Source organism: Apostichopus japonicus, chromosome 16, assembly GCF_037975245.1.
Source record: "Apostichopus japonicus isolate 1M-3 chromosome 16, ASM3797524v1, whole genome shotgun sequence".
NCBI classification, from domain to species: Eukaryota; Metazoa; Echinodermata; class Holothuroidea; order Aspidochirotida; family Stichopodidae; genus Apostichopus; species Apostichopus japonicus.
The window spans coordinates 10,459,616-10,487,474 of NC_092576.1; the positions used below are offsets into that span (position 1 = coordinate 10,459,616).

The 27,859-nt window shown below is 37.6% G+C and overlaps 2 protein-coding genes across 12 annotated transcripts in view; one reads left to right on the forward strand and one right to left on the reverse strand.

Annotated features, from left to right (window-relative positions):
* Positions 1-9,357, forward strand: part of LOC139983416 (uncharacterized) — a 65,895-nt gene extending 56,538 nt beyond the window's left edge. For all 9 annotated transcript variants that reach the window (XM_071996955.1, XM_071996959.1, XM_071996954.1 and 6 more), the window contains 5 exons: positions 2,826-3,011; positions 4,141-4,283; positions 5,573-5,791; positions 6,822-6,872; positions 8,059-9,357. In XM_071996955.1, coding sequence (XP_071853056.1) covers positions 2,826-3,011; positions 4,141-4,283; positions 5,573-5,791; positions 6,822-6,872; positions 8,059-8,192 — 733 coding nt within the window. In that variant the 3' untranslated portion in view covers positions 8,193-9,357. The remainder of the gene's footprint in view (positions 1-2,825; positions 3,012-4,140; positions 4,284-5,572; positions 5,792-6,821; positions 6,873-8,058) is intronic.
* Positions 9,358-17,669: 8,312 nt separating this feature from the next.
* Positions 17,670-27,859, reverse strand: part of LOC139983449 (uncharacterized) — a 32,303-nt gene continuing 22,113 nt past the window's right edge. For all 3 annotated transcript variants that reach the window (XM_071996999.1, XM_071996997.1, XM_071996998.1), the window contains 9 exons: positions 27,599-27,747; positions 26,783-26,977; positions 25,620-25,749; positions 24,549-24,869; positions 23,350-23,521; positions 22,356-22,535; positions 20,797-20,933; positions 20,127-20,348; positions 17,670-18,920 (listed from right to left, as the gene is read on the reverse strand). In XM_071996999.1, the coding sequence (XP_071853100.1) occupies positions 18,793-18,920; positions 20,127-20,348; positions 20,797-20,933; positions 22,356-22,535; positions 23,350-23,521; positions 24,549-24,869; positions 25,620-25,749; positions 26,783-26,977; positions 27,599-27,747 (1,634 nt within the window). In that variant the 3' untranslated portion in view covers positions 17,670-18,792. The remainder of the gene's footprint in view (positions 18,921-20,126; positions 20,349-20,796; positions 20,934-22,355; positions 22,536-23,349; positions 23,522-24,548; positions 24,870-25,619; positions 25,750-26,782; positions 26,978-27,598; positions 27,748-27,859) is intronic.

A 27,859-nucleotide genomic window follows, 5' to 3' on the forward strand; every position in this document is an offset into this window, starting at 1 on the left:
TTAAAATGTAACCGCGAAGGAATAATAGTATTAAAGGCAGAACTGTAATCGATAAAAAGTACTCGGGCGTAGGAACATTTCTTTTCCAAATGGGCAAAGATTTCATGTAACCATACGGAAATAGCATCTTCAACTGATCTGTTTGCGCGATATGCAAATTGGGATGGATCGAAATCAGCAGGTAAAAGAGTTTTAAGATAAGCTAAAATAAAGCCTTCGAACGTTTTCATTGGTACAGATGTTAGTGCAACTGGGCGATAGTCATTTAAACATGATATGTTTCCCTTCTTTGGAACTGGAACTATTATTGCGTCTTTGAATGACCTAGGAACTTCACATGAGCATAGTGACCAATTAAAAATGTCCGTATAAACTTCAGCGAGTTGCTCGGCACACATCTTTAGCAGCTTGGGGGTGATACCGTCAGGTCCAGCAGCTTTACGTTCATTTAGCCGCTTAAATTTATATTTTACCGAATTTACGTCGATATTGAATGGCGCAGTGGCATGTCCGTTGTTCACTGGGATCGGCTGGTTACTATTCCCTCTGTCGAACCGTGCGTAAAACTCGTTGAGCTTATCCGGCAATGCTGCATCATCAGTGTTTACTGACCTCTTTACCCCTTTATATTGAGTAATTGCCTCGATGTTGGCCCATACCTCTCTTGAGTTAGCGGTCTGAAACTTTTGCTCAATGCGATCCTTCTGGGCTCTCTTAGCGTTCTTAATGGCTTTCCGGAGGTCAGACTTAGCTCGGTGGTAAAGATCCGGATCGGTGGTTTTGGTCCGATACGCTTCATCCTTGGCCTTAATTTTGGCTTTGATCACCTTGTCACACCACGGCTTGTTGTTTGGGTATTGCGTAACAATCTTAGTTGGTATGCAGACGTCATGGCAGAAGTTAATGTAAGCAGTCACAGTATCAGTGAATGAATGCAGGTCGTTATCCTCTTTAAACAGATTCCAATCCGTGTCAGCAAAACAGTCTTGGAGCTCTTCAGTTGTCTCTTGAGACCATACTTTAATAGTCCTTTTCACAGGCTTTTGTTGTTTAAACCTTGGTTTGTAAACAGGGATAAGAAGTATCGTGGAATGATCAGAGTTTCCAATACTAGCTCGCGAGATGGATTTGTACACATTTTTCACTTTACAATAGCAGTGATCTAGGGTCTTATTTTCACGAGTAGGACAAGTCACATATTGCTTGAATTCGGGCATTGAGCTCCTAAGATTAGCTCGATTAAAATCCCCTGCAACAATAGACAAGGTATTAGGATCGGAATTCTCACAATTAGAAATAATCTCACGTAGGCTTTCCACTGCTAAATTTGTGTCTGCACGGGGATGTATGTAAACTGCTGTCAAAGTCACTGATGAAAAATCCAGTGGAAGATAGAACGGCCTACACTTAATAATAATATGTTCCATGTCCTGGGTGGTTCCTTGGGAAATTACCCTTACATCGGTACACCACTTCTTGTTGATAAGGAAACAAACTCCACCGCCCTGAGACTTCCCCGTAATCTGACGATCACGATCATGCCGATAGATCGTAAACCCCGGTGGTTGTAGTATACAATCAGGATGATCTGAAGTCAGCCATGTTTCAGTTAGGCAAAACACATTACAATCGCTATAGTCACGAAAATTTGCAATTCTAGAAAATAACTCAACGGTTTTGTTGTAAAGACTCTGAACATTAGCCAGAATAAGACTGGGCACTGGGGCATTATATTGTCTACGACGTAGTTTAACTAGTTTACCTCCTCTCCTACCCCGCTTACGCTTAGGCTTAGGCTCATTCCATTTGGCTTCGTTGAACCAATCCACAGAAAATCGACTCTCATTGAGTTGTAAACTACCGAAATCTGAATTGATCTCTTGTCGTATTCGTAGCAACTCCTCTCTAGTATATTGCACAAATGTAGACGACACAGACGATGAAAAGACATAAAACAACAAGAAAAACACAAGAGCTCGAGTAATCGTGTCGCTATCAGTCAGCGCCATCTTGACATCTTAACATCTTATTAATCTTGACATCTTATTAATCATTATTATTGACCCAAATAAGTAGCAACCATCGTATAACGGACGCGTACAGCTTATTCTCATTAGCTCAAAATTTTACGTCGATCCGTATTGGGGACCACGAGAGAGTTACGAAGATTGATAAGCACGGGATTTTGTTTCGAATTTTGAGAAAGAAAATTGAAGGAGGGGCAATATGTTTTATTAAGTACAAATCTTAATAGACGAAAAATCCCCATTGAAAATTGTGTTGTGTTTATTGGATTATGCTTCTTGATATGACTATTACAAAACTCCAACTACTGTTTTAAACATTTGTCACCCTTTACCCTAAGTGTAGTGCATACATGATTATTTCACAATTAGCAAGGTTGATGCCACTATAGTCATGAAAAATAAATATTATTTAGTCAGCGATGTTTCTTACTCTTCTTTTTGTGTTGTCTGTGTTGTTTCACTCAACAACTTCCAATTGTTTCAATTAATTTATCGTATTAGTATAGGTATCAGTGTTAAATATACAGAAAACATGCTCCCTCTACCCCCACCACCCCCTCCCCCCCCCCCCTCGACTTGAACCTAGAAACCAGTATGCGAACAAGTAATGAAAGCACAAATTTCAAATCACTCTGCTACATTATGTTTTATCAAAGAGGATGTTAATGGTTGATAGTAAAACATCCCTGTTTCAGATGCAACTCTTTCAAATTTCTCATCCCCTTTACCGAGGTCTAATTGCTTTTCAAGTTACTGCAAATTATATCACAATGTATCGTTTACTTTATCTATATACAGTGAGTTGCGAAAGAGCGCATTGAAACAAGTGGGAAAAGATCTCGCCATCGGTTCACACATGACCTTGGATGTTTCAGGCGCAAAGATGGCGGTGTTTTGCTTTCTCCCAAGCACAGAAGAAGATGCCTGGGATGTCGAAGACACCTTTCCAGTGAAATTACGACCAGGTGGAGCACTTTCTGACAGGTATTTACTTACATGTATTACTTATCATTATTCATTAATCTATTAGTTTCCTTCACAAGAATAAACTAACAAAGTAATATCCTATTTCAGTCAATGCTTGTTTGTTTAATCTCTTTAAACTGCAATGTAACGCTATATAATAACATGAACGCTTATTTAAAGGAATAAAAGGTCTCGAGAAAGCTACCTTAGTAAGTCAGTGCTACTTTTTAATCAATTTGAGAACACAGTTCATAACGCTCTTTCTATTTTAAGTGAAACATACTAACATGCTGTAGTTTTACAGTAATGGTGCGTTATTTGCATATCTTGCCATGATTCGTTGACCTACAATATCTATGCTACATCTAAAATATATAACGGAAATATCTGTATAGATTTGATGCAAGCATGTCCACATTTTTGTTATCGCGGCAACCTGAAACACATAACTAAGTTTGTTATTGTTTTGTTTTAATTAGTCTTTTTTGCAAACAGCGTAAACTCTGACCAAATCCCCAGCCCCTTCACCCCACAGAAAGAGGAATAAAAAATGTAAGGAATGTAACACTGCAAATTCCGTCCAATCAAACACTTGATAAGCATTTTCGGACATATATAAAACGTCTCGGTTTCTAAGAAAAGAATGTCATATGCTTAAACCGTTTTCTTTCGCATCAACGTGGCATCTAGTTTAACAATGAGAATTTTCAAATTTCGAAAATTTGAGTACATGAGAGTCAACAATTTTTCAATTACCGTTGCTGTGGCTGAGTGAATAAAGACGGTGGAATTTGAAGCAACGAGGCCTAGTAATCGGAAGGTGGCGGGCTCGATACCTGACCGGGTCATAGTAAGGTGGATTTTTCATTCAAGAGCAATCTACGGTTTTCTCATCTGAAATGACTTTGTAAGTTGGAAAGACTCCAAATTTGGGTTAAAATGTTGAATTGGAAGCCACCCGGCGTTTAAGTTGTAATCCATAAGCCCTTGCAAGCTTCTCCCCCTACATTTGTGGTCGCTTAAGCGTCGTAAAAATTACTGCTGATTATAACATACTGGACTGAATGGATACACAATAAACATAGTGTCGGATGCATGGAAGAAGTAAAGAAAAAGATTTGGTTCTTCACTACTCTCCAAACGATAGATACAACTACGACTGGTGCACACAAAGCGATATCGAGGCATGTACTGGCGTGAAAGCTTTGCTGATACAAGTCCAAGAATGGGATGAAGGGATAGAGAAATGCTCCGAATTGACCGATGTGACACTTATCAATCCTGTTACAGGTAAAGTATATTACTATATGGAATTATTTAAATTATGGAGACATTTGAACGTAGTGTCCTACATATAACTATTCACCTCTTGAAATAAATATAGCGCGACGGTAGACTCATGATCATACCGGTAATTTGAATAGATGGGGGAAAGGGGGAAGGGGTGGGGAAGATTGAGCATATGACGCAATCATCTGTATGGAATAGCATTACCAAATTAGCATTTTGCAGAAAAACTGCATTAATTGGTAAAAACCTTTACAGAAACAACCCGTTTCTTCCATAAAAAAATAGTTTATTTTAACAAGCTGCGTATGTCTCACTTTAATTAATCACTTTAGTGAAAATATTTGAGAAAACATTAAACGACACACACAATTAAGCAAAAAAAAAAACGAAACTCATATGATTGCTTAAAAGTTATTGTCTTTTACCAGCTTTGTTTTGCCGTTACTTTTGCACTTTCTCCCTTCGTATCCCACGGGTATAGTTTAAGTGAAGAATGAATCCCACTTCTAGCTCTTTCAGTCATGGGTACAATAATACTGCTTTAACGAGGAAGATGTCATAGTAGATGGGGAAAAAGTCTAAAAATGCTAATACTTCTAAGTTTGTGAAATTCAGATTTTAGTTGCAGTTTTATCTCTTGGACAATTCATTGAAATATACAAGAACTAGTTATACTACAGGCATTTATTCACACACTTAGTAATTGCTTGCCAGTTATTAAATCAAATAGTTTACAACAGTAAATTACGTTAAAGAAGTTGCTGATGTCTTGGAATGCAAACTGTAGAATTACATGTTTATACACTGTACCATGAACACAAAGTAAAACATTTGTGTTTTCAACAACGGTTTGAATGAAACATTCCGGGGACCCAATATATCACCCGTTTGTCTCCTTAAAGCCCGGGTCACATCTGCGCACGCGATTCAACTCGCAATACAATTGAAGGTTGAATCGCGTAGTTAGACACGGGTATCAGCTTGTTGCGCAATAAAAGTTGCGCCGTCGATTTGGGTTGATTTGCAATAGAGCAATTTCCTAATCAGGGCAACTTCTCAGAAGCAACTTTTCTAATTCGCGTGATTTTAGCTGCGAGTTGAATCGCGTGTTGAATCGCGCAGATGTGACCCGGGCTTAACAGTTATAACTTTTGGTTTGTCATTAGTCCTGTTTACAATATTTCAATGGGTCTTACTGTATCCTTCTCCACCTGTCTTTAATTTTGATACAATGAATTTTAATGTCAAGGTTGACATAGAGGACTATTTTGTTTTCATGTTCCTATCAGATGAAAACCAGGATATCGCTGACTTAACGGAGCCAATAGAAGTCGAACTGGAATTAAATCTAGAGAACGGAATGACATGCGAATGTAAGTTTTGGAACGAAGAGAAATCACAGCTAGAATCAACAGGCGTTACTACGGAACTGAGAGATGGCAAGCTGATTTGCAAAACCGTTCATCTCACCAGCTTCGTTGGAGAACAAGTACCCGTTTCTGACCTAGGTTTGTTTCTAAATATAATGTCAGTTCAATTGGTGGGAAGGGGAGAGTATATTGATCCATTGGTAGTCCTCATATCGGTACATACATAGGTATTTAATGACATTTTGGCAGGCAGATGCTGCAGCTAATACGCTATTAACATACCCGATTGGGGTTCTGATCATGAAAAGTGTACAAGCACATTGTTATGATGACTAACTTCGTTTTGTATTCTCAAGGAGGCCAGATCTGGTTTGGGTGGGTTGTGAAAAGCTGGTTATTCGTTTCAACAAGAGCAGTTCTTACTTCATTTTTCGGTATACTAAATTAAACCAAGAACCCAATACATTAGTCATAATTGTAACGGTTAGCTAAAATGGCTCATAAGACAATTATGATACTAGAATTAATTTGTTCGTAACTTCCTTGTTTTCCTCCTTTAAGCTTTTATTATTTCGACAATCCTATGGACTTATTTTAATAAGTGATTTCCTATTTCATTGAAACATTTTAATATGATTTTTTTTTTCTGCATCAACGATTTGTTTTGGACAACTTCGAGATTGAAATTTGCTTTTGTTCTATGAATCATGATCTTTTTAAAGACCAATATCATATTTTTGTTCGAAAGAGTGCGGAACCGCGTTCTAGTCAAAACTGTTTTTGCCGTTTCAAAGTGATCTACAAATATTACGTAAGGATACGATGTTTCTTTTGTCTTATTATACTTTAGTATTTAGTAATCAGTCTGGGTTAAATATATCCCTAGTTTCATGATATGCGATATTCTGTCATGTTCTGTCTACACTAAGCATTCTCTTCCATCCCTTGTCCCAACAAAGGAATGGAAATGCTCTCTGTCAGATAGATAGTAGGTAGCAAGAAATGTTCACTTAATATTTATTATATATCGAAGACAGCAAATACAAGCAGTCGTAAAACTGACCCCTACTTAAAGTACTAGAAAATGTCAACAAAGTACGTTTATTCTACGTTTCCGATAAATATCATCTAATTTGTAATGACCTTACACTTTTTCAATTTATTATAGACAATCCGACTACTGGAGTACCCGGAACTGAGGGCGCTCCCGCGGGTGAAGGTAATATTACTTCTTTAATGCAATGGTATTTATCTCGTCTAGTTTTACGTCGCATCGAACTGTGTACCACAGCTGGAGGAGCAGGGGAATATGATGCCCACCACACATCCCTCCTACATTTTCAAGGTTTATTTTAGGGGGGGGGGGGGGGTGATACCTCAAATTTTCCTTTAACTTAATCAAAAGTATCCTTTTTTTGTGATAAGAATCACTTCCATTTTGGGTTTTGAAAATTCTCTCTGTTGAGCAATTAATAGAAAATTATAAAGTGTCCTGTTGTTGAAAAATTTAAAAATAATAATTTCTGCTAGTTTAACGTTGATGTTAAAATATAAACATTTAGCATGGACCAAGGACACTTCCAAAGCATGACAAAATAGCGCCTTTTCCTTGACAAATTGTTTAGTTTTTTTTATTTTGAATGTAACACTTTAGAAAGAATTGAAATCGCTGAGTACAATAATTGCTTTAAATACAAAGAAACCAATTGGTTTAAATATGTACGATTGTTTTATGCCTCGATCATGAACGAAACCTCGAAGAAATGTAAAGCAATCAGTTAAACTAAACTAAATTGCAAAATTAGGATATCACATTTTTACTTTGATATACACAACAACTTTATAAAGATGTGATACATCAACAGCGAAACGTTTAACCGCAATCACAAAGAAAAAAATCATAGCAACTATAAGAGATTCTCCATAAACTAGCAGAACTAATAATGACAACGCACGAGGCGCAATTGATATAGTAGTATGGCCTACCGAGTATTAATGTCTTTGTTAGATCGAATAAACGTGTAGTGTTGTTAAGCTCAGTAATAACAGAGGTTGTCAACGTTTCCTTGGTAACTGATGACTAGCGATGGAATCAATAATACATTCAATGCGAAATGAGTTGTATTGAATATTGAATCTCATCTATGACAAAATCTACTTGCATGAGGTGTGCAGTATATTTGGCTTTGTTGTATATTTGCAATATTTTTTTTCTTTCAGTTAACATATCGTAGCCATAAAATTCATTCGTTGAGTTTTTTTGTAAAGATTTAGGTACGAACTTCCAAAACAAAACTACATGCAACAGTCAGAATGGTTTCCTATATGAAATGGAGGTATGTTTTGTATATCGTTCTTGATATGACGTCATTTTGTTATTTATTCTGTTTATGTTATTATTTCAGCCAAAGGTCTGCAAATGGGGGCGATCATCGGAATAATTATCGGTGTAGTGATCCTGATCATTTTAGTAGTTGTCGTGGTTGCTGTCGTAATCAAGGTCAACAAGGAGAAGAAGGTTGGTCCCAATGGTGATTAATTGGCACACGATCCCGTTCATTGACACACGATCTCGGTAATTGGTACACGATCCTGCTACAATAGCGATGATAATAGCAATCTTGTGTATATTTAATCCCGTTCGGTAATTTGTAGATGTAAATTCTATGTTATTTGTTAATTGTCAAATAATAAAGATCGTTTCATGGTGTATAAAATAGTCTTAACCTGATGAATTGTAGACAACTATAGTATCTGACGTCATAAAAGTGTATGTACATATAGATAAGAAAATAAATGGAGTATATACTAAAAGATATTATATATGGAGTATTATAAGAACAAAGAAAAGTACACGGAACATTATGATGTATATATTTTTCCATTACTTAAACATAAATATAGATTTACGATAATTTTATTTGTTACACATATAATATATATTATATATATATATACATATATAAATTATTTTAACCCAATTTTATCGAGAACATTTTATCTCTACACCCAGGTCATACCAATATAAAATTACAACAAACTTTACCCATTACCGGTAAGGAAATCACTGGATTATACATAATTGGTTAAACGGCTGCGGAAATTAAGCAATTAATTATACGAAAATTAAAAAGAGAAATTAGCAGTATAATTATTCCTTTTTATTTGAAATAAATAGATTGTGTATTTTAGCCATTAAGAAAAGACAAACAATATACAACCTTTCTTGCAGAGGTGTTGCCTATGTAAAGAATCATAACGATTGTACATAGAAGAAAATAATTATATTACTATGCTAATGTAGAAAAGTTGTTCAACGTTTCAATATTCGATGTACAAGAAAACTGTTCATGTCAATGTGAGTTTAATTCTAAGCCTTAATTAACTAAAAGTACTAATAATAAACTTGTAATAATTAAATACAATGACGGCTTTGCCATAAGTGCCTTGAATAATTAAGTGTCCTTCTTAACGTGAGGTAGGTAGAATTAATACATGGTTTGCAATAACAATTAGTCTTTCATAATTAAATCAATTTATTTAAAGGAACATTAATTAATTGAAATTACCAACCAGATATTAATTAATATTTCTGGCTTGGTTACATTATCATTTATGTTTTCTTGTTTAATCTTCTATCCACTTACATTTTAATTATGTCTCTGCTGGCTTCGATGCCACCCCTCCCCACCCCTCTCCCACCCCTCCCCCTCTCCCACCCCTCCCCCACCCCTCCCCCACCCACCCCTCCCCCACCCCTCCCCTCCCCCACCCCTCCCCCACCCCTCCCTCATCCCATTCCCTCTCATCCCACTTCCTTATGCTTATCCAGCCTTCTGCCACATTAATTCTTGCACTCAACGTCCTTAAGTATATACATCTAGTTATCTTGTCTTGTAAATGAAATCAACATTAAACTGAAATTAATAATGTGAAAGCAATGACGATATTTTCCAAACACCAAGATTCAAGGAAAACAAACTTCATCTACAGTTAAGTATTGTATTTGCTATGTTCTTATCATGTCATTACCTCTTTTATGCAGAATTGCCGTGATGGAGGATATCAGGGATAATGTGATTGTTTTACTTTTGTAAGGTCACATAACGTTATGCCTCTTTTCTCTTCTTTTTTTGGAAGGTCTTTAAGAAACATTTTCTACCCCACCTATCAACCTCTTTCTGAAGACACCATTTCCAATCATAAATACAAAAGAAGTAAATGTCATCGAACTGTACCAGATTTATGTTGTCATTAAATATGCGTGACGTGAAAATGTGATACTACTCTTATTATTCTTTATGGCTTCTTTCTTTTTATCTCTTGTTGTTCTGATTTATTAAACAGTCTGCCAAAGTATCTCTTATTCCAATACAGTGTTAACACTGCATAATATTATAATATTCATCACACAATTTGAACATATTTTTCTTCAACCCAAACATTAATCTAAGAAATGAAGTTGTCACTGTTCCCCTGACCAACACGGGAATAGTGCTAACTTTGTTAATTAAGGCGTGGATAACAGCTAGGTACTTGACTCCATAAAGAACTCGGACATGTGGGTGTATAGAACAGAAAAATATATTGATACAATTACCGACTGAAACACCCGTTCATAAAGAACTCGGACATGTGGGTGTATAGAACAGAAAAATATAGTGATACAATTACCGACTGGAACACCCCTTCACGTAAATCACACCCTTCAAATAAATCACACCCTTCACATAAATAACAAATTAGGGAATGATGGAATTATAACATAGGAAATCTAGAAATTAAGAAACTTGATCTCTTTTCACGTCTTCTGATACTTAAAGTTCAAATGACAATTTCAATCCAAAAGTTCGGTGAGCCTTAGGTTGCTGTCACTGTTTCACCAACTCCCGTCTTTTGGGCCACGCCCTCTTTAGGCCAGCGCCCCCTGTCTCTCTTTCTCCGCTGATGATGGTCGAGAACTGCAGGGTACAAAATACGTTAAATAGTATTTTGTCTATACGTGCTCTGGAATTATCCAGAGGGAATTGTAATACGAACCCTAACCACAGTGAATCTTCCTGCAGATGTGAATTTCCCTTTGGGATATTGAACACGCATAACACATAATACATAAATAATAACACAAATCCACCACCAAGCCCTAAATAATCACAAGGCTCCCAATTCTATAATGCCCCCACTAACTACTCCAATACAACACTTACTATATACATACTATCTCTACCCCTAGGGCAGCTTCAATGGCCAGGATTATTCTAGAACATAATCTCTGTATCTAAAATATCATGCCATACCCCAAGACACAATTATCCTCTCTAAAGTGATCCCTGATTGCATTATCTTGTAACACATATTACTAAGTATTATTGACATATCCCCAAGGCTAGAGCCAAAGTTACCAAGGTCAGGATACGAACCCTCACAATAACAGGGACACTTCAATAAGCAATGAATAGAATAAACATATTCTAATACCTTGAAACACCAGTCCCAACATGTTCTTAACAAGGATAAATAATGTGACTTACTTCACTGGGCTTTGACTTGCTCCCGCTCTCCAGGTACAGACTGGCGCCACGATACATCCACACAGAACCGGTTACTGGTCAAATTAACTCAGGTGGTGACAATAAATAATATATGTTTTTTTGCGTATAAAATGTTGGCCTCGCAGGCTAAGCTTCAAGCATCTCAACAAGCCTGAATACAACTTAGTGCCCTCACAGGGTCTTACCACAACAGCAAAAATAACCAACACACCACGCCCACAGAGGACACAGCCAGTCTTGTACAACTGTACCTCTCAAACCCTGGGAGTGAAGTGAGGAATATTCTCCAACTCTGAAAGGAATGCTTACCATGTACTGCCCAAACATGACATAACGCAAAACAAGACACAAACAAGACAAATATGCAGGACACAAAGGGATAAAGCAACTACCTTCAAGCCAGGTTCAATCTAGCTTGTGCCATTCAGAGTCACTCAAGTGATACATAGGGCAATACAATAGGGACTAGTATTGTTATGAAATAGTAATACTGCCTCTTTGATGTTACCGAAAAACTCCATCGAGACACCTTACAGGCCTCTTATATATTTATCTAGGTCATGGATTCAGTTTTCCCACGAGAAGTTTTAACTATCTTATTGAATCGTGTCACAGGGCCTTTTCCCAAAATAGATTCCATTGTGTTGATAGAACATTCGAGAAGGTTTTTCTCACGTGGTATGGAAGTTTCCATAGAAAGGGGCTGGACTTCCAAACTCCCAACCAATCAGGGCAGATCAGTGCCAGCGCACTTATTTTTATATCGTTAAGTTAATACAGGATGGTCAGGTTATTGGCTGCCTTTTGATTGTGCGCAGTGGGATTTTTGGTAGAGTAAGGTATAAAAGGCGGCATGGGTTTGCAAGTTTATCACTCCGTCATCAGTTCGTCGCTTCGTCATTGCTTCGTCACCATTTCATCACTCCTTCTAATTGCGTAATTGACGGAGTCAAATCATTGTAGGCCTAATTTTGTTTTTAAGAGAATCGACAGAGAAGAAATTATACCGAATCAATAATCAAATCCTATCTTGCCAAATTGTTTTTCTGAGAACTCATTGTTTTCTTCTATCTTCCGTTCGAGACGTCTCCTGAAGAAGCATAAATACGGCATCAAGATAACCCCAGTACCTTTCTATCACGAGTCCCGATATAGTATAACTATCGGAGGAGCCGGGCTCGTCACAATATTACATGGTGGAGATCGGTTGCTTTCTTCAGGAACAAAACGGTAACGGAACTTTTCACAACTTTCGTTCGTTACGATCAATAACGAACAGGAGATTTTTTTTGGCCCGAAGTACTAACGAGGAACACAACGTTTGTTCACGACATTGCCTAACGGACACACTCTGCGATGGAAGTCAGCCTATACTAGCCTAAGCCTGTACAACGGATGCCGGAACCACTGATCTGTACACTAACGTTAATCAACCCAGCATGCAGTTCGCGTTTGAACATTCGCGCAACTAGTACGTAGAATACTACAGCTCTAAACATCAGAACTGAACATTTCTGCCATCTAAGCCTAGGCTCTACTTGATGTCAACGGCGAACGAATCTACAGTATACGAGATGTAGGCCCACCTGCTACTACTACTGCTTGTCTACTTGTGTGCTTGTCTTACTGTCTGCGTGTCTGATTATCTGAATGTTTGAATGACTAAGTGCATGATTGTCTAATTGTCTGCTTATCTTATTGTCTACGTGTCTGATTGTCTTATTGTCTGCGTGTCTGACTGGATGCGTATCTCATTATCTAACTGGCTGCGTGTCTGACTGGCTGCGTGTCTGATTGTTTCACTAGCCTCGTGTATGTTTGTTTTACTGACTGCGTGTCTAACAGTCTGACTGGCTGCGTGGCTGATTGTCTGCGTGATTAATTGTCTGACTGGCTGCGTGTCTGTTTGTTTAACCGGCTGCGTGTATGATTGCTTGACTGGATGCGTGTATGATTGTTTGGCTGGATGCGTGTATGATTGTCTGACTAGCTGCGTGTCTGATGAGTTGCGTGCCTGATTGTCTGCGTGTATGTTTGCCTGCTTGTCTACATGCCTGATTGTCTGACTGGCTGCCTATCTAATTGTTTTACTGGCTGCATGTATGATTGTCTTACTGGCTGCGTGTCTGATTGTCTTACTGGCTGCGTGTCTGATTGTCTTAATGTCTGCATTTGTGACTGGCTGCGTGTCTGATTGTTTCACTGGCCTCGTGTATGTTTGTCTTAATGACTGCGTGTCTGGCAGTCTGACTGGTTGCGTGTCTGAATGATTAATTGTCTGATTGGCTGCGTGTCTGATTGTCTGACTGGCTGCGTGTCTGAATGTCTAACTGGATGCGTGCCTGATTGGCTGCGTGTCCCAATGTTTCACTGGCCTCGTGTATGTTTGTTTTACTGACTGCGTGTCTGATTGTCTGGCTGCTTATCTGATTGTCTGCATGATTAATTGTCTGACTGGCTGCGTGTCTGTTTGTTTGATTGGATGCGTGTATGATGGTCTGACTGGCTGCGGGTATGATTTTCTGACTGGCTGCATGTCTGATTAGTTGCGTGGCTGATTGGATGCGAGCCCGATTGTCTGCGTGTATGAATGTATGTTTGTCTACGTGTCTGATTGTCTTATTGTCTGCGTGTCTGACTGGCTGCGTATCTTATAATCTAACTGGCTGCGTGTCTGATTGTCTTCGTGATTAATTGTCTGACTGGCTGCGTGTCTGTTTGTTTAACTGGCTGCGTGTATGATTGCTTGACTGGATGCGTGTATGATTGCCTGTCTGGCTGCGTGTCTGATTGTCTGACTAGCTGCGCGTCTGATGAGTTGCGTGCCTGATTGTCTGCGTGTATGTTTGTCTGCTTGTCTGCATGCCTGATTGTCTGACTGGCTGCCTATCTGATTGTTTTACTGGCTGCATGTATGATTGTCTTAATGTCTGCATTTGTGACTGGCTGCGTGTCTGATTGTTTCACTGGCCTCGTGTATGTTTGTCTTAATGACTGCGTGTCTGGCAGTCTGACTGGTTGCGTGTCTGCGTTAATAATTGTCTGACTGGCTGCGTGTCTGTTTGTTTGACTGGTTGCGTGTAAGATTAGTTGCGTGCCTGATTGGATGCGAGCCTGATTGTCTGCGTGTATGTTTGCCTGCTTGTCTACGTGTCTGATTGTCTGACTGGCTGCCTATCTGATTGTTTCACTGGCTGCATGTATGATTGTCTTACTGTCGGCGTGTCTGATTGTCTGATTCGCTGCGTGTCTGATTGTCTGATTGGCTGCGTGTCTGATTGTCTGACTGGCTGTGTGTCTGAATGTCTAACTGGATGCGTGCCTGATTGGCTGCGTGTCCCAATGTTTCACTGGCCTCGTGTATGTGTGTCTTACTGACTGCGTGTCTGATTGTCTGGCTGCTTGTCTGATTGTCTGCATGATTAATTGTCTGACTGGCTGCGTGTCTGTTTGTTTGATTGGATGCGTGTATGATGGTCTGACTGGCTGCGGGTATGATTTTCTGACTGGCTGCATGTCTGATTAGTTGCGTGGCTGACTGGATGCGAGCCTGATTGTCTGCGTGTATGAATGTATGTTTGCCTACGTGTCTGATTGTCTAACTGGGTGCATGTCTGACTGGCTGCGTGTCCCAATGTTTCACTTGCCTCGTGTATGTTTGTCTTACTGACTGCCTGTCTGATTGTCTGACTGCATGATTAATTGTCTGACTGGCTGCGTGTCTGTTTGTTTGGATGCGTGTATGATGGTCTGACTGGCTGCCGGTATGATTTTCTGACTGGCTGCATGTCTGATTAGTTGCGTGGCTGATTGGATGCGAGCCCGATTGTCTGCATGTATGAATGTATGTTTGTCTACGTATGCGTGTTTGCCGGATTGTCTGACTTGCTGCCTATTTGATTTTTTCACTGGCTGCGTGTATGATTGTCTGACTGGCTGCGTGTCTGATTGGCTGAGTGACTAATAGGATGCGTATATTTAAATGGCTGCATTGATGATTGTCTGCGTGTCTGAATGTCTGATTGTCTAATTGTCTGCCCTTTTGATTCTCTGCTTGTATTATTCTCTGCGCCACGGATTGTCTGCTTGTCTACTTGTGTGCTTGTCTTACTGTCTACGTATCTGATTATCTGACTGGCTGACTGACCACGTGCATGACTATCTGATTGTCTAATTGTCTGGTTGTCTGATTGTCTACGTGCCTGATTGTTTGATTGACTGGTTGTCTGACTGACTGCGTGTCTGCTTGTCTAGCTGGCTGCGTGTCTGACTGGCTGACTGGTTGTGTGTATGATTGTCTGCGTGAATAATTGTCTGCCTGGGTGCGTGTCTGTTTATTTTTCTGAATGCGTGTATGATTGTCTGACTGGCGTGAGCTGCGTGTGATTGGCTGTGTGACTGATAGGCTGTGTATATAAATGGCTGCATAGATGATTGTCTGCGTGTCTGAATGTCTGCTGGTCTGATTGTCTAATTGTCTGCACTTTTGATTCTCTGCTTGTATGATTCTCTGCGCCACTGACTGTCTGCTTGTCTACCTGTGTGCTTGTCTTACTGTCTTCGCGTCTGATTATCTGACTGTTTGACTGACCACATGCATTACAGGCGCGTATCCAGGATTTTCTAACCCCGGGGGGGGGGGCGCGAATTACTATCTAAGCGGAGCGCCACCATCAGTTGGCGCGGAGCGTACAAGAAAATTTTTGGTTTTGATACCCCCCAGATCACCGGAAATGGCACTTCTCGGGCTTGAATAAGCAACCAGATGTACACTTTTGCCTGAGAACCAAGTATTTCCCAAAAGTTTTTTTTTCCATCCATAACCTTTTTGAATATTGTCACCAGTCACACATCATGTTCGACCTCATTGCATGTCCTATGGATCATTGCTTTTGTAGGTGATTCTACGTCACGGCCCACAATATCCGAAAGCCCCACTTTTGAAGGTTTTAAGCCCATTATTTGTTGAGAATTTGAAAATTCACATTTCTCGTGAATAAAATCACTTCAAAACATACCCATAATGTTGCACAAAATTCAATCTATGGATAACCAATATAGAAAAACCTTTTTCAACCCCTAACAGACAGGTCAAAATTGCACGAGTAGAGGAAAGTATGATGAATAATGTTGGTCAGGAAATTTTCTAAAATTCAGACACAGTTAATTTATTGGTGTAGAAATATTAAAACCTCTTATAATGGCTATTGTAAAACTTGGTTGAAGGAACAGAAAAATAGCAGATATTTCCGATATCAGGTATATCGAAACCAAACACTACACACATAGGCGTAGGTCCCGTAGGAGGCGGGAGCTGCAGCCCCCCCCCCCCCCGCAACCCATTTTTTTCCAATTCTTTTCGGACACCTACTGAAAGAAAAATAAATAGCAATGAATAGCTAGCTGTTTTTTTTATCGGATCAGTTGGTTGAAATACCAACATTATTCATCAATTTACTTCGTTCCTCGCTTACCTGTCTCCCCGCAACCGTGGCACCTTTTTCTACCGTGCCTAGAATGAACCGGTAACATTTTAACACTATGCGCCCTCTAAAAACCGGCTCGTCCCGTCAATCTCATTTTACTATCCAAAGTGCCAACAATATAACCCAAACTCTTGACTTCTAAACTTTTCTTCCATTTTTTTTTCTTTTCTTCCATAAAAAAAAATATATATATATATATATATATATACATTTCGATACATATATTTATGTATATATTTTAGGAGAGGAAGGGTGCTTATTATTATAATTTAAGCGATTCCGGTATTTTAAACTTCTTCCAGGACATTCTTGTTGTGGATTTTACTGTTTAATCATTTGTAACCAAAGAAGAGAGGTATCATCATTCCTTTTAATTCATGAGATAGGAACCTCTGGAGCTTTTTTCATCGATACTGGGGTAAGAGGTAACACATGCGTCTCCTAATAAACCGAAACTTTAGCTTTATTTTGTAACCCAGAACAGTGTGAATACCGGCAGGGCCTCGGGGGGGGGGGGCAGTTCCCCAGGCGCTCAACCATGATTTCTTTTTCTTTTGCCATTCAAAATCAAACATGTGAGAATGGACCTTACTACACACGTGTACAATTTGGCGGTAACATGGCGCAAAGAAAAGGCCTTTTGTACCCTAACGTTTCTGTTCGTTTATCCTACATTATAGCCTTTATATGCGGACACCCTAACCACTAGGCTATGGACGCTGATTTTATGTCCAGAGGTTCGAAACCGGTAAAGAAGGTCGTAATTCCACTGTAGGCGTTTGTCACCTGTATCAAACAATCCTAGTTTTGTCTTGGTGACATATTTTGCCTTACTCTAGAGATCAAACATGATTCTAACCAACTATATAAATATATATATATGTATATATATATATATATATATATATAAATATATATATATATATATATATATATATATATACAAACTTACCAGTTATTGATATTTCTTTCTCTTTTATGTAATCGGCTCAATTCAGCTTAAGGGATTTTGCAAGACACTAAGACAGACTAAAACTACTACAATGATACATTTTTCTTTCCAATAATTAAAATCGAATTCTGAGTACACATATTAAATTGTAAACCATATATTAAGAAATTGAATCAAACAAATAAGATCTGAGTGGTAATTGTTTTAACAAATTATACGTTTACACAAACCATATAGTATATATACTCTGAGTATATGATGCTCTCCTTTTCCATCTGTCTTTCATAAATTAATAACTACATTTTCTGAATAAAAGATACCCATAAATATATATATATATACAGAGAGAGAGATAGAGCACTTTAATCTTCGGTCCCACTGGGATATTATTCTGGTATTTTAATTTTCAATAATCCATACCAATTATTTACTTACTTGTCTGTTTAAATATGTACTACATTAGTTACAACGATGTCTGAGTATAGACTAGTACCTTTATTACATTGTCAATAGATATCTGTCCTTATTAAACCAATCATCTCTTTGCATTCCTTACTAAACCAATCATCTCTTTGCATTCCTTACTAAACCAATCATCTCTTGCATTCCTTACTAAACAAATCATCTCCTTGCATTCCTTACTAAACAAATCATCTCTTGCATTCCTTACTAAACAAATCATCTCCTTGCATTCCTTACTAAACCAATCAACTCTTTTCATTCCCTACTAAACCAATCATCTCTTTGTATTCCTTACTAAACCAATCATCTCCTTGCATTCCTTACTAAACCAATTATCTCTTTGCATTTCTTACTAAACCAATCATCTCTTTTCATTCCCTACTAAACCAATAATCTCTTTGTATTCCTTACTAAACCAATCATCTCTTTGTATTCCTTACTAAACCAATCATCTCTTCTCATTCCTTACTAAACCAATCATCTCTTTGCATTCCTTACTAAAGCAATCAACTCTTACCTCAATTTTTCTTGCTTCCATTGTTGATATAGTCGAGAAGGACAAGCCAAATTATCAAAAGACGAACGGGAACATATAATAAAATAACCAAACATATATTAATAAAATCTAAATATTTAATCCTTTGTTGATTCAACCGAATTTGTCAGATAATGTATTTATCAATGACGTCATTCTCTTGCCGGATAAATTTTCTTCTTGTGCATGAATTTTATTAAAATCCCACTAATGACGACGAGAAGAACTACAAACGTAACCAAGGCAAGAATGATCACGATTGTTCCAAGATGATTCGTACCTACAAGTATAAACCAAAAAAATTACAAAGTTAGTATCAGAGGAGTGAAATTATAAAACCAAATCAACAACATAAAGTGTATTAAAGAGAGATTAAACTGTTATTCCAACTACGTAACTACTATACAAAAATAGGACAAAAAGCACATTATGGGACACAGGTAGACAAATGAACTAAGAATAGTCAGCAAAATTAGACACAATAAAGAGAGGATATATAAGATGAAAGGAACTAACGATGAGAGGATTAATTTAAGGGCTGTGGAGATTTGTGTAAAAAATATGATTTGTGTAAAAAAATATGAGGTCATTATTAACGGAGGTGAAAAAGGAATAGGAACTATCACTTGATGTCGTTGTCTGTAACAGTCTGTCCATCATAATACATTACACTTAAGCTTCTTGGATAACTCACTTGGGTTCACTCACAGTGTCCTGTTGGAAAACTTACTTTGCATTCTATCAGTTACAGTGGATGATTGAATAACTTTTTGTAAACGTTGCTTTTGAAAAAAAAAGGTCCAACACTTGTTCCGACCTACGGTTGTCTACTGGGTTTGAAAGTACGATGTCTTCTAGCATACTTTCTTAGTTTGAACAACAGCTTTAAAGTCATGAAGACATCAATGTGTTTTGATTTGTATTAACCTGTATTCACTAGAAACTATAGTATTACGTAACAGTCACTTTTCCCTCCAAACTGTCTTATAGGAAAGCAGGTACCCGCTGCCCATAGTTTTACATTGTCTATGGTACGTAAAGGCCTCGTGAGAAATTCCTTTGGGACAATTACGTCACCGGGATTCCATTTTGCACCCTTTCTAAGTTTATAATGAAATTGAGAATACACTATAATGTTTTCCATGTCGGGTGTCTCATATTTCCCGTGATCTCTGATTAATCATGTGCTCATAGTATGTAGCCCCTGTTGCTTCCACTCCCCCCCCCCCCCCCCTATCCTGACTTTGGTCAATTCTGAGAGTGTTCTTAATTATGTCTAGTTCCACTGATACCGTCTGAGTATTTCTTTGTCCTTCTTTCCATGGGGGGGGGGGGGGTTCTAGGGGGGAGGAGGTTCTGTACGACTTGTCAAGTTATTACCCACTTAGGGCATTACGGTCTTGTATGAATAGTCCTCGTCCATATTCCTTCAGCCTTTCTATATCATGGCTGCGTATGATTTTCTCAATCGCCTAAATTAATTTACCTGACCCGGGCACATGTGTTGCCCTGACTACAACGAAGCTAGTTAGATGGTCGGTCTTACAGATCACATGACCATCGTGTGTGGATGTGATCACGCCGGTCTCTTCAAGTTTGCCAGTAGTTTCATTCCAGAATTTGCATACGCAATCCGATAGGTCACCTGATACCAGCGTAAAGTTCAGTTCCATTCGATCCTCCAAAGAAGTAATAGCTTCTGGATTACCTGTAAAAAAATAATAAACAAAACAACAATTCTTAGACAGCAAAATCTAATCCTTTCTAGTTACTTTTAAAAACCTTTTCCACTCTTGCTTAACCCCCCCCCCCACACCCCTCCCTAAAGGGGAGATGACTAATTGCATATGTCAGATATAGATCGTTATGTTCGGGTTTGTAGGTTTTATATACCGCAAACAACTAATTGGGTCAATTTTTGTGTTGGCTGCATAGCTTTAGTGTTAAACTTAATAACACTTATATCGACAGCTATTGTTTTTTTTTTCTTTCTTAGGTAAAGGTTTTGGAATTGTTTATAATATCGGTAACATTTCTTCGAAACGTGATCTGACGGTAAACTAAACCCCTTTTTTTTTGATGAACGTAACTAAAAAAATCACTTTCGCTTTTCGGAATCAATGGTTTTGACACATTTATTTCACAATATACTATACCTGTAATTGGGTTGAGTAGCTGTACATCAGTGAAATTGGAGCATTTTGTTACATTTTTATCCAAATCATCCAATTCAATTAGTATTGCATTGAGGCCGTCACAAACCACGTCATCGGAACACCAGTTATACCCAAACCTGAAATTGAAACGATCAAATTGAACTTTTTGACAAAAAATATTTCTCGTAGAGAAATTAAAATACACACACATGAGGTTTTTTTTACTTATCATAGCAGGCTCAAACCAAGCCATCTTTGGCGGGCCATCAGTCTCAAATCGTGGGGAATCGACTTATACCGATTTAAATCCACATATACCGACTTATACCAGTTTAAATCGACATATACCGATTTATATCGACATATATATATACCAATTTGAATCGATGATATGTAAAACAAATCGGTATATGTCAATTTAAATCGACATCTACCAGCTTAAATCGATGATATGTCGAATTAAATCGGTATAGAAGTCAATTTCCTTGGACTTTTTTTTAAATTGGTATATGTCGATTTAAATCGGAATATGTCGATTCTCCACGATTTGAGACTGATGGCCCGCCATAGCCATCACTATAGTATTTTATGTCACCGTGATGAACAAGTAGTAACAAAAACTGTTATTCTGCGTGGGAGGTATCGCGCAGATTCAATGTAGCTTGCACAGACGAGATTGAAGTCAAGTCGAGATCAAGAGACGAGACCATCAAGACGATCGAGACGATCAAGACGATCAAGAGACGAGATCAAGCAGTGGCGTAGGAAGGTACTTTTGAGTGGGGGGGGTGGGCTGAAGACTGATAGCCGGCCTGGGAGAGGGGTCTAAGGGGAGGGGGTGTCCCCCTCCCCTTTGGAATTTTTTGCATTTCCAGGTAGCCTCAGATGCAATTTGGTGCGATATAGCACACTTCAACACCCACTCCATTTTGTAAACTTAATTTTGTATTTTCACCAGGCCTTAGATGCAATTTGGTGCTCCAAATGAGATTTTTTTTTCTCATTTGGAAATGAAAAAGGGGTTTTCTGACTTGCGAAGCGGGGGGGGGGGGCGGAATGATACTTCCGCCCCTCCACATTTTTCACTGGGGGGGCTAGCGCCCCCCCAGCCCCCCCGGTTCCTACGCCCTTGAGATCAAGTCTAAATATGACAGCAACCACATCTGATTCATTTTCCTTTCTTTTTGATTTCCTTTATTTATTGAAATGTGTATTTTTGTGATATGGAGACGACTTTAATATCTACAATATTAAACCTGTTGTTATGACCTTCTCATGTTATTGCTTTGAATTTTCAATCACCCATGGAAGATACCCATTCAATACAGCGTTGTTTGGGTATTTATTTATTTTTCACTCCTAGCTACATATTATAATCTCGTCCAATTATTCATTTGTTCTTGTAAATTGTCTCAATTCTTACCACAAACCCATGATCTGGTTTCTCTTTAATTTAGAAAAACGTATTCAAGGAAGCTAAAATATACCAATTTCATTTTAAAAACGAATCAGAATTATATTAAAATAACAAAACATCACGAAAATAAAATTTGACCTACATGTTTTGTATTGAGTCGCCAGGTCGTAGAAACACATGAAGGTTATCATGCTGTAGCCAAGTATCTTCCTGTGGTAAAAAGCTAAATATACCCATCCTATTTCCGCGTATATTGAAAACTAAATTTGATTCGATGTTGAGCGCTTTCCCCAATTGTTGCAAAGCCATAATCCGCAATTCTCTGTAGCGTGTTAAACACAAACAAAACGAGGTAAAAATTAAATTAAATATGATAACCAAGGAAAAAGCAAAGTCAATATTAATAACTAAAGAACAATGTAAAATAGTAATAACAAAGAAAAATAGAAAATACTAAAAACCAAAGAAAAATATTAATATTAAAAACAACATAAATATGTAAATATTACTAGCGAAAGAAAACAGGAGGAGAATTTGTAATGATTATATTTGTATCAATTCACTGTTGAAGATCATAGAAATGTAAAGCATTAACATTTATGCTGATAACCTATTTATGGGTACAATTGTACCCTTCGTTGCATGTCTAGCTAATATTTTTTTTAATGAAATATTGTTGCATATTTTTTTAATAATATTTTTAATTAAACCGCTCACTAATCTCCTCCTAATCTTCTCCGCCGGAAGGGCGGAGAAGGAGAGGTGTGCTGCTATGGGATATCTGGAAAGTATAACTTATTCATTTGAATAGTTATAGCTATTGAAAATCATATTTCATATGTCAACACAATGCAAAAAACATACTGTTGTCGTAACTGAAAGAAAACATGTTGCGATTCGCCTATATGTTTGACAGCTCATCATGGTGCATTTAGATGTCATAACAAGACATGTATCAAGTAGCGAAATGGTTGTCGGTAGCGGTATGGTACGCAACACCATCCAAGCCAACATATAAACCTGTTTGTCTTCAGCAACACACACGTAGGACCTCTCGCGAGGTCGACCAGAGGTTAAACTCCTTTGATTTGATTTGACATACGTAACATTCCCAATTTCTTTTAGTATTATTTTACCTGATTTCATGAAGTTGCGATTCTCTTTTCGTTTGCGACCATCCTTTACTCTTCACCTTTTCACCTGTGGTACTCAGGGCGGTTAAGGTCCTATCTACAGTCTCATAAGACAGCTGATGTCCTTCGTCTTTTGCTTTCTCCATAATTTTACGTAATGCCTCAAGTTGGGTATCTGTTAAGGAAAGGAAATCAAAAATAATGACTGTCCTGGATTAGCTGATTATAGCAGTTGAATTTTGTTCACGCTTCAAGTTGACCTGTGAAAATTGAGAACACATCGTGATAGGCGAAGTAAGCATTGCTATTCTCACTCTGAAGTTAGCAATTATATAATAAAATAAATAGTTAAATCTATATATTTATCATTTAAATGAGTTATTTCAAATGAATCCAAGAACCATCGAAAAATACCCTTCACCATGATAAACATGATTCCTGAATGTCCTATTAAGTTTCTCATTAGAATGAAAGTAAACAGATATTATACAGGACAATATTATCACTCAAAGTGATTTACGGAATAATGAAACTGTAAATGTAAAGCGTAAAACCGTGAAAATATGTACCACCACCAAAAGCTCCATCTCTAAACAGGTAAGTATTATTTTCAAATGAAATAAAACTGTTAGCAAACTGCGTATCCACTAGAGAGCCTGTGTAGGAGAATGTGTAAAAATAAGTTGGCCTGACATTTCGATCCTAGAAGGGACAAAAACACGCACAGAATACAGACAGATTAATGAGCATGGTGAACACAGAACTTCCCAACAGAACTTGCCAACCATACCATTAACGATATGTCCCTACAGGGGGTTGAATCATTAGGTAGCCGTCCTGACCTAGTACGAATCAGCAAAGAGACACCTTTGCACCATTCAACCTCATGGGCTCAACATTCAGGAAGGACATGACTAACTTTTCTTCTGTCTCCCCTCCCTCCTTGGTTTCTTTCTTCCTTCTCTCCATCCCTTGTCTACTAATCCTCTTACATCTATCTCTTTGTGTTCACATATGCTCATTAACCTGTCTGTATTTTGTGCATGTTTTTGTCCCTTCTGTTACTGTTACTTGTCATTTAGCCTTTGAAGAAGATCCTGCTAGGATCGAAACGTCAGGCCAACTTACTTTTACACAAGTATTATTTCCATACACAAAACGTGCTTTATCGTTATACATGTTTAACTTTTAGTAAAGCGTACCAATGTTGGCTTCTGTGAAGCTTTGTTGCACCATCTGAGGGAAGAAGATCAAGATTACGTCTCCGTCACTTGTGTCAGGTGGGCCGGAACTAGCAATCATATCCAAGATTTGTATTTGGTAATTTCCGACTCTAGTCAATACGTTGTCCTTCGATTCGTCGAGGTCGACGTTATTAACAACGATCAAAACAGTATTGATGTCAGCAGTATTTACGTGCACTTCAACGTTGACGTCTCGTCTACGTCTCTGTTGTTCGTGCATCAGCTTTCTATCCAAGCTCGAAAGGCTAACAGTGTTGATAAATGCTGTTCCGATGTTTCCTACAGTAGAAAGAAAATTACAATAATGAACGTGAGATGAATACATTTGTCATATTACAAGTCATGACTGATGAAAACCGATTTGAGTTTGTGGAGTTTCGACGATTTTCTTCTTCCATACTTTGCCTTGGCAAGGAAGATGAAAGAACACAATTATTATTGAAAGAAATTTATACTCAGGAGGAAACCAGAAAAAAAAAACTCGGGTGAGATTATTACATGGGCTCCTTCCATTCAGTATGAGAAACAAAGGAGACAATTTTTAGAAGAAAACAATCACACAACCACGCTTCTGTCCCCAGCATGCCCCCCCCCCCCAGGAACTTATAATACAGCAACATGCAAAAAAAAGTTCACGTCCCTATATGATATTTGCATCATTATTATTATTATAAATATTCATATGAAAAATATCTAGTGTCATTTATTATCCTCATTATTCCAATTTACATAAAACAGTGGAATAAATAAAAAGAAAGGCACTTTCTTATACGCTATTTGCATATTTATCATACATATTTGTATGAAAAGTGTCTAGGTGACGAAATGTTGAGAACGGACCTCCAAAAAAAAAACTTCATTAAGTATGGAGCCAAACGAGTTTCTTTAGTTAATCAATTGTAAATATATTACTAATGTATGGTAGTTTGGGCAAAATATTGCTTCAATATAAAGGAACCAACTGTTATAATGGCGATGCATCGTTTTCATATTTTTTCTATTAATATTTCGCATATCAACAATTCTTACCTTTCATCAATTCGTTTGTGATCCTCTCTGTGATGAAGGTCTCGATTTCCGCCTCGGTCAATGTGGTATTCCGAGAAATGTATCCAGTGTTGGAACTAACATCGATGCATGTCATTCGTGTGTCACATACCTTTTGAGAATTGAAGTAGAACACAATAAATTAACTCTTTTATCTCGTAGAAATAGGACTTCGAAAATGTAAACAAAACACACCTGTTGACAAGAAAACAAAACCATGTATAGATAAACACTTTCGTGAAGATATTGCTCATTTTAAACCTCATGTCCTCTATGTTTTCCTACCTGAAGCAAATATTACAAGTGTCCAAACTTGGGGTTGGGATCTGGCACAGAATATTTGTATCCCCTCCTTTTCTTCCAACGAATTCTAACAATATTCCTACTTACAAGAAATAATCAGACTAAAGACTACCTCATATGACAAAAAAATTGTATTTCAGTAAATCATATGATTGTATTGTTATTCAGGAAATTGTTTCACCCAATAACCATATCTTGTTAAATTAAGACGCTTTATTACATCTCAACTTTCATAGTTGTGCATTCATGAATGGTAATTTTGGGTCTGTAACTCTCGTCTCCCTCACCCAGTTAAACGTGTATACTTGTCAGCTTAACAGGGCTCTGTTACAGACCACCCAGTGGAATAATTTTTTTTCTTTCCATACTGCGCTTTCATGTCCTGATTCAATGGACTCGCATTGACAGTATGAATAGTATGGATGGTATGAATAGTATGAATAGCATGGATAGTACAAATAGTACAAATAGTACGAATATTATGAGTATCCTGTTTCTATCAGAAAAAGGGCTCGAACTATTTGTACTGTCAGTACGAGTGCATTAAAGCATGACATTGGAGGAGAGATTCAATTGGCATTAGCACATTTAAATTCATTGACTATTACAGACATATATTTTTCGTAGGGGAGGGGGGGGGGGGTTCGTGTGGTTCTTCCTTTGAAGGCAAATTGCAAATTGCAAAAGTATCTCGGGTGTACAGGAGGCTTGAAGTGATCCAGGAAGTCTTGCTAATTTAGCATCTAGAATTTTTGGTACCTGGTGGCCTTAACTAATATTAGTTAAAAGCTTCTAACAAGAATGTCTGATTTCTTGAAGGTCGTAATGAAAATAAAACATACTTTCAGTCCAACAGTTACGGATTCCCTATCGTAGACAATAGGAGTAGCTATGACTATCTGTTCAACGTCTCCTCTACTTCCACCGAGTACAATCGTTACGTCATCTCCTCCATCTAATTCGAACCTTAAGAAAGGCTGGTAGGTCAAAGGTTGGGTATCAGAATCCGAAAAACAACCAGTCGCTCTGATAGTCAACTTTATTGTCAGCATAAAATAAAATGACAAAATTGCGAAGGAGTTAGTTGAAAAAGACATCATTATTATATGTAGTATATACATACATATATACATACATACATATAAATATATATATATATATATATAATATATATATATATATATATATATATATATATATATATATATATATATATATATATATATATATATATATATATATATATATATATATATATATATATATACAAAAACTGTAAGCATTGTAGATAATACATATTTTCGGAATAATCAGGGCAGCGTATCAATCAATTAAAAACGCAGACAAATATTTGATCGAAAAAGGCGGCGATCTTGACTTAGAATTAAAGTAAATTTAAGATTGCAGAATTTCATTGTGATTTATCTGGCTGCACTTAAACATACAGTTCATTCTGTAAAAAAAATGGTACTCTCTACATGGACTGTCAAGTACGTATTGTTCATGACAAAGTGTTACGTGATCATTAACACCGATTGAAGCCTACCGCACAATGAAGAAAGCTCTGACAGAACGATAATGAAAGGTGAAGTAGAATCATTAAATTTCAGAAGCAAACATTAACAGAAGCAAACATGATCGGAAGCAAATATATTCACCGGTTCCATTTCTTCGTATTGTGTAGTTTCAACTTGACATTGATGGATGGACGAGTAGATAGAAAAGTTAAACATGGCGTAAGTTGCCTCAGTATGTGTTAAAGTAGTAATTATGAAGATACTGTATGATATTCCAGGTTCTGTTTCACCTAGAGTGAGAAAAAAAACAATGGAAATACTTTTTTTTTTTAAATTTAATTGGTTCAAACGTTTAACTTGAAACATAATGTATGTTCATTCTGACGTTTTTTTAATGCAACT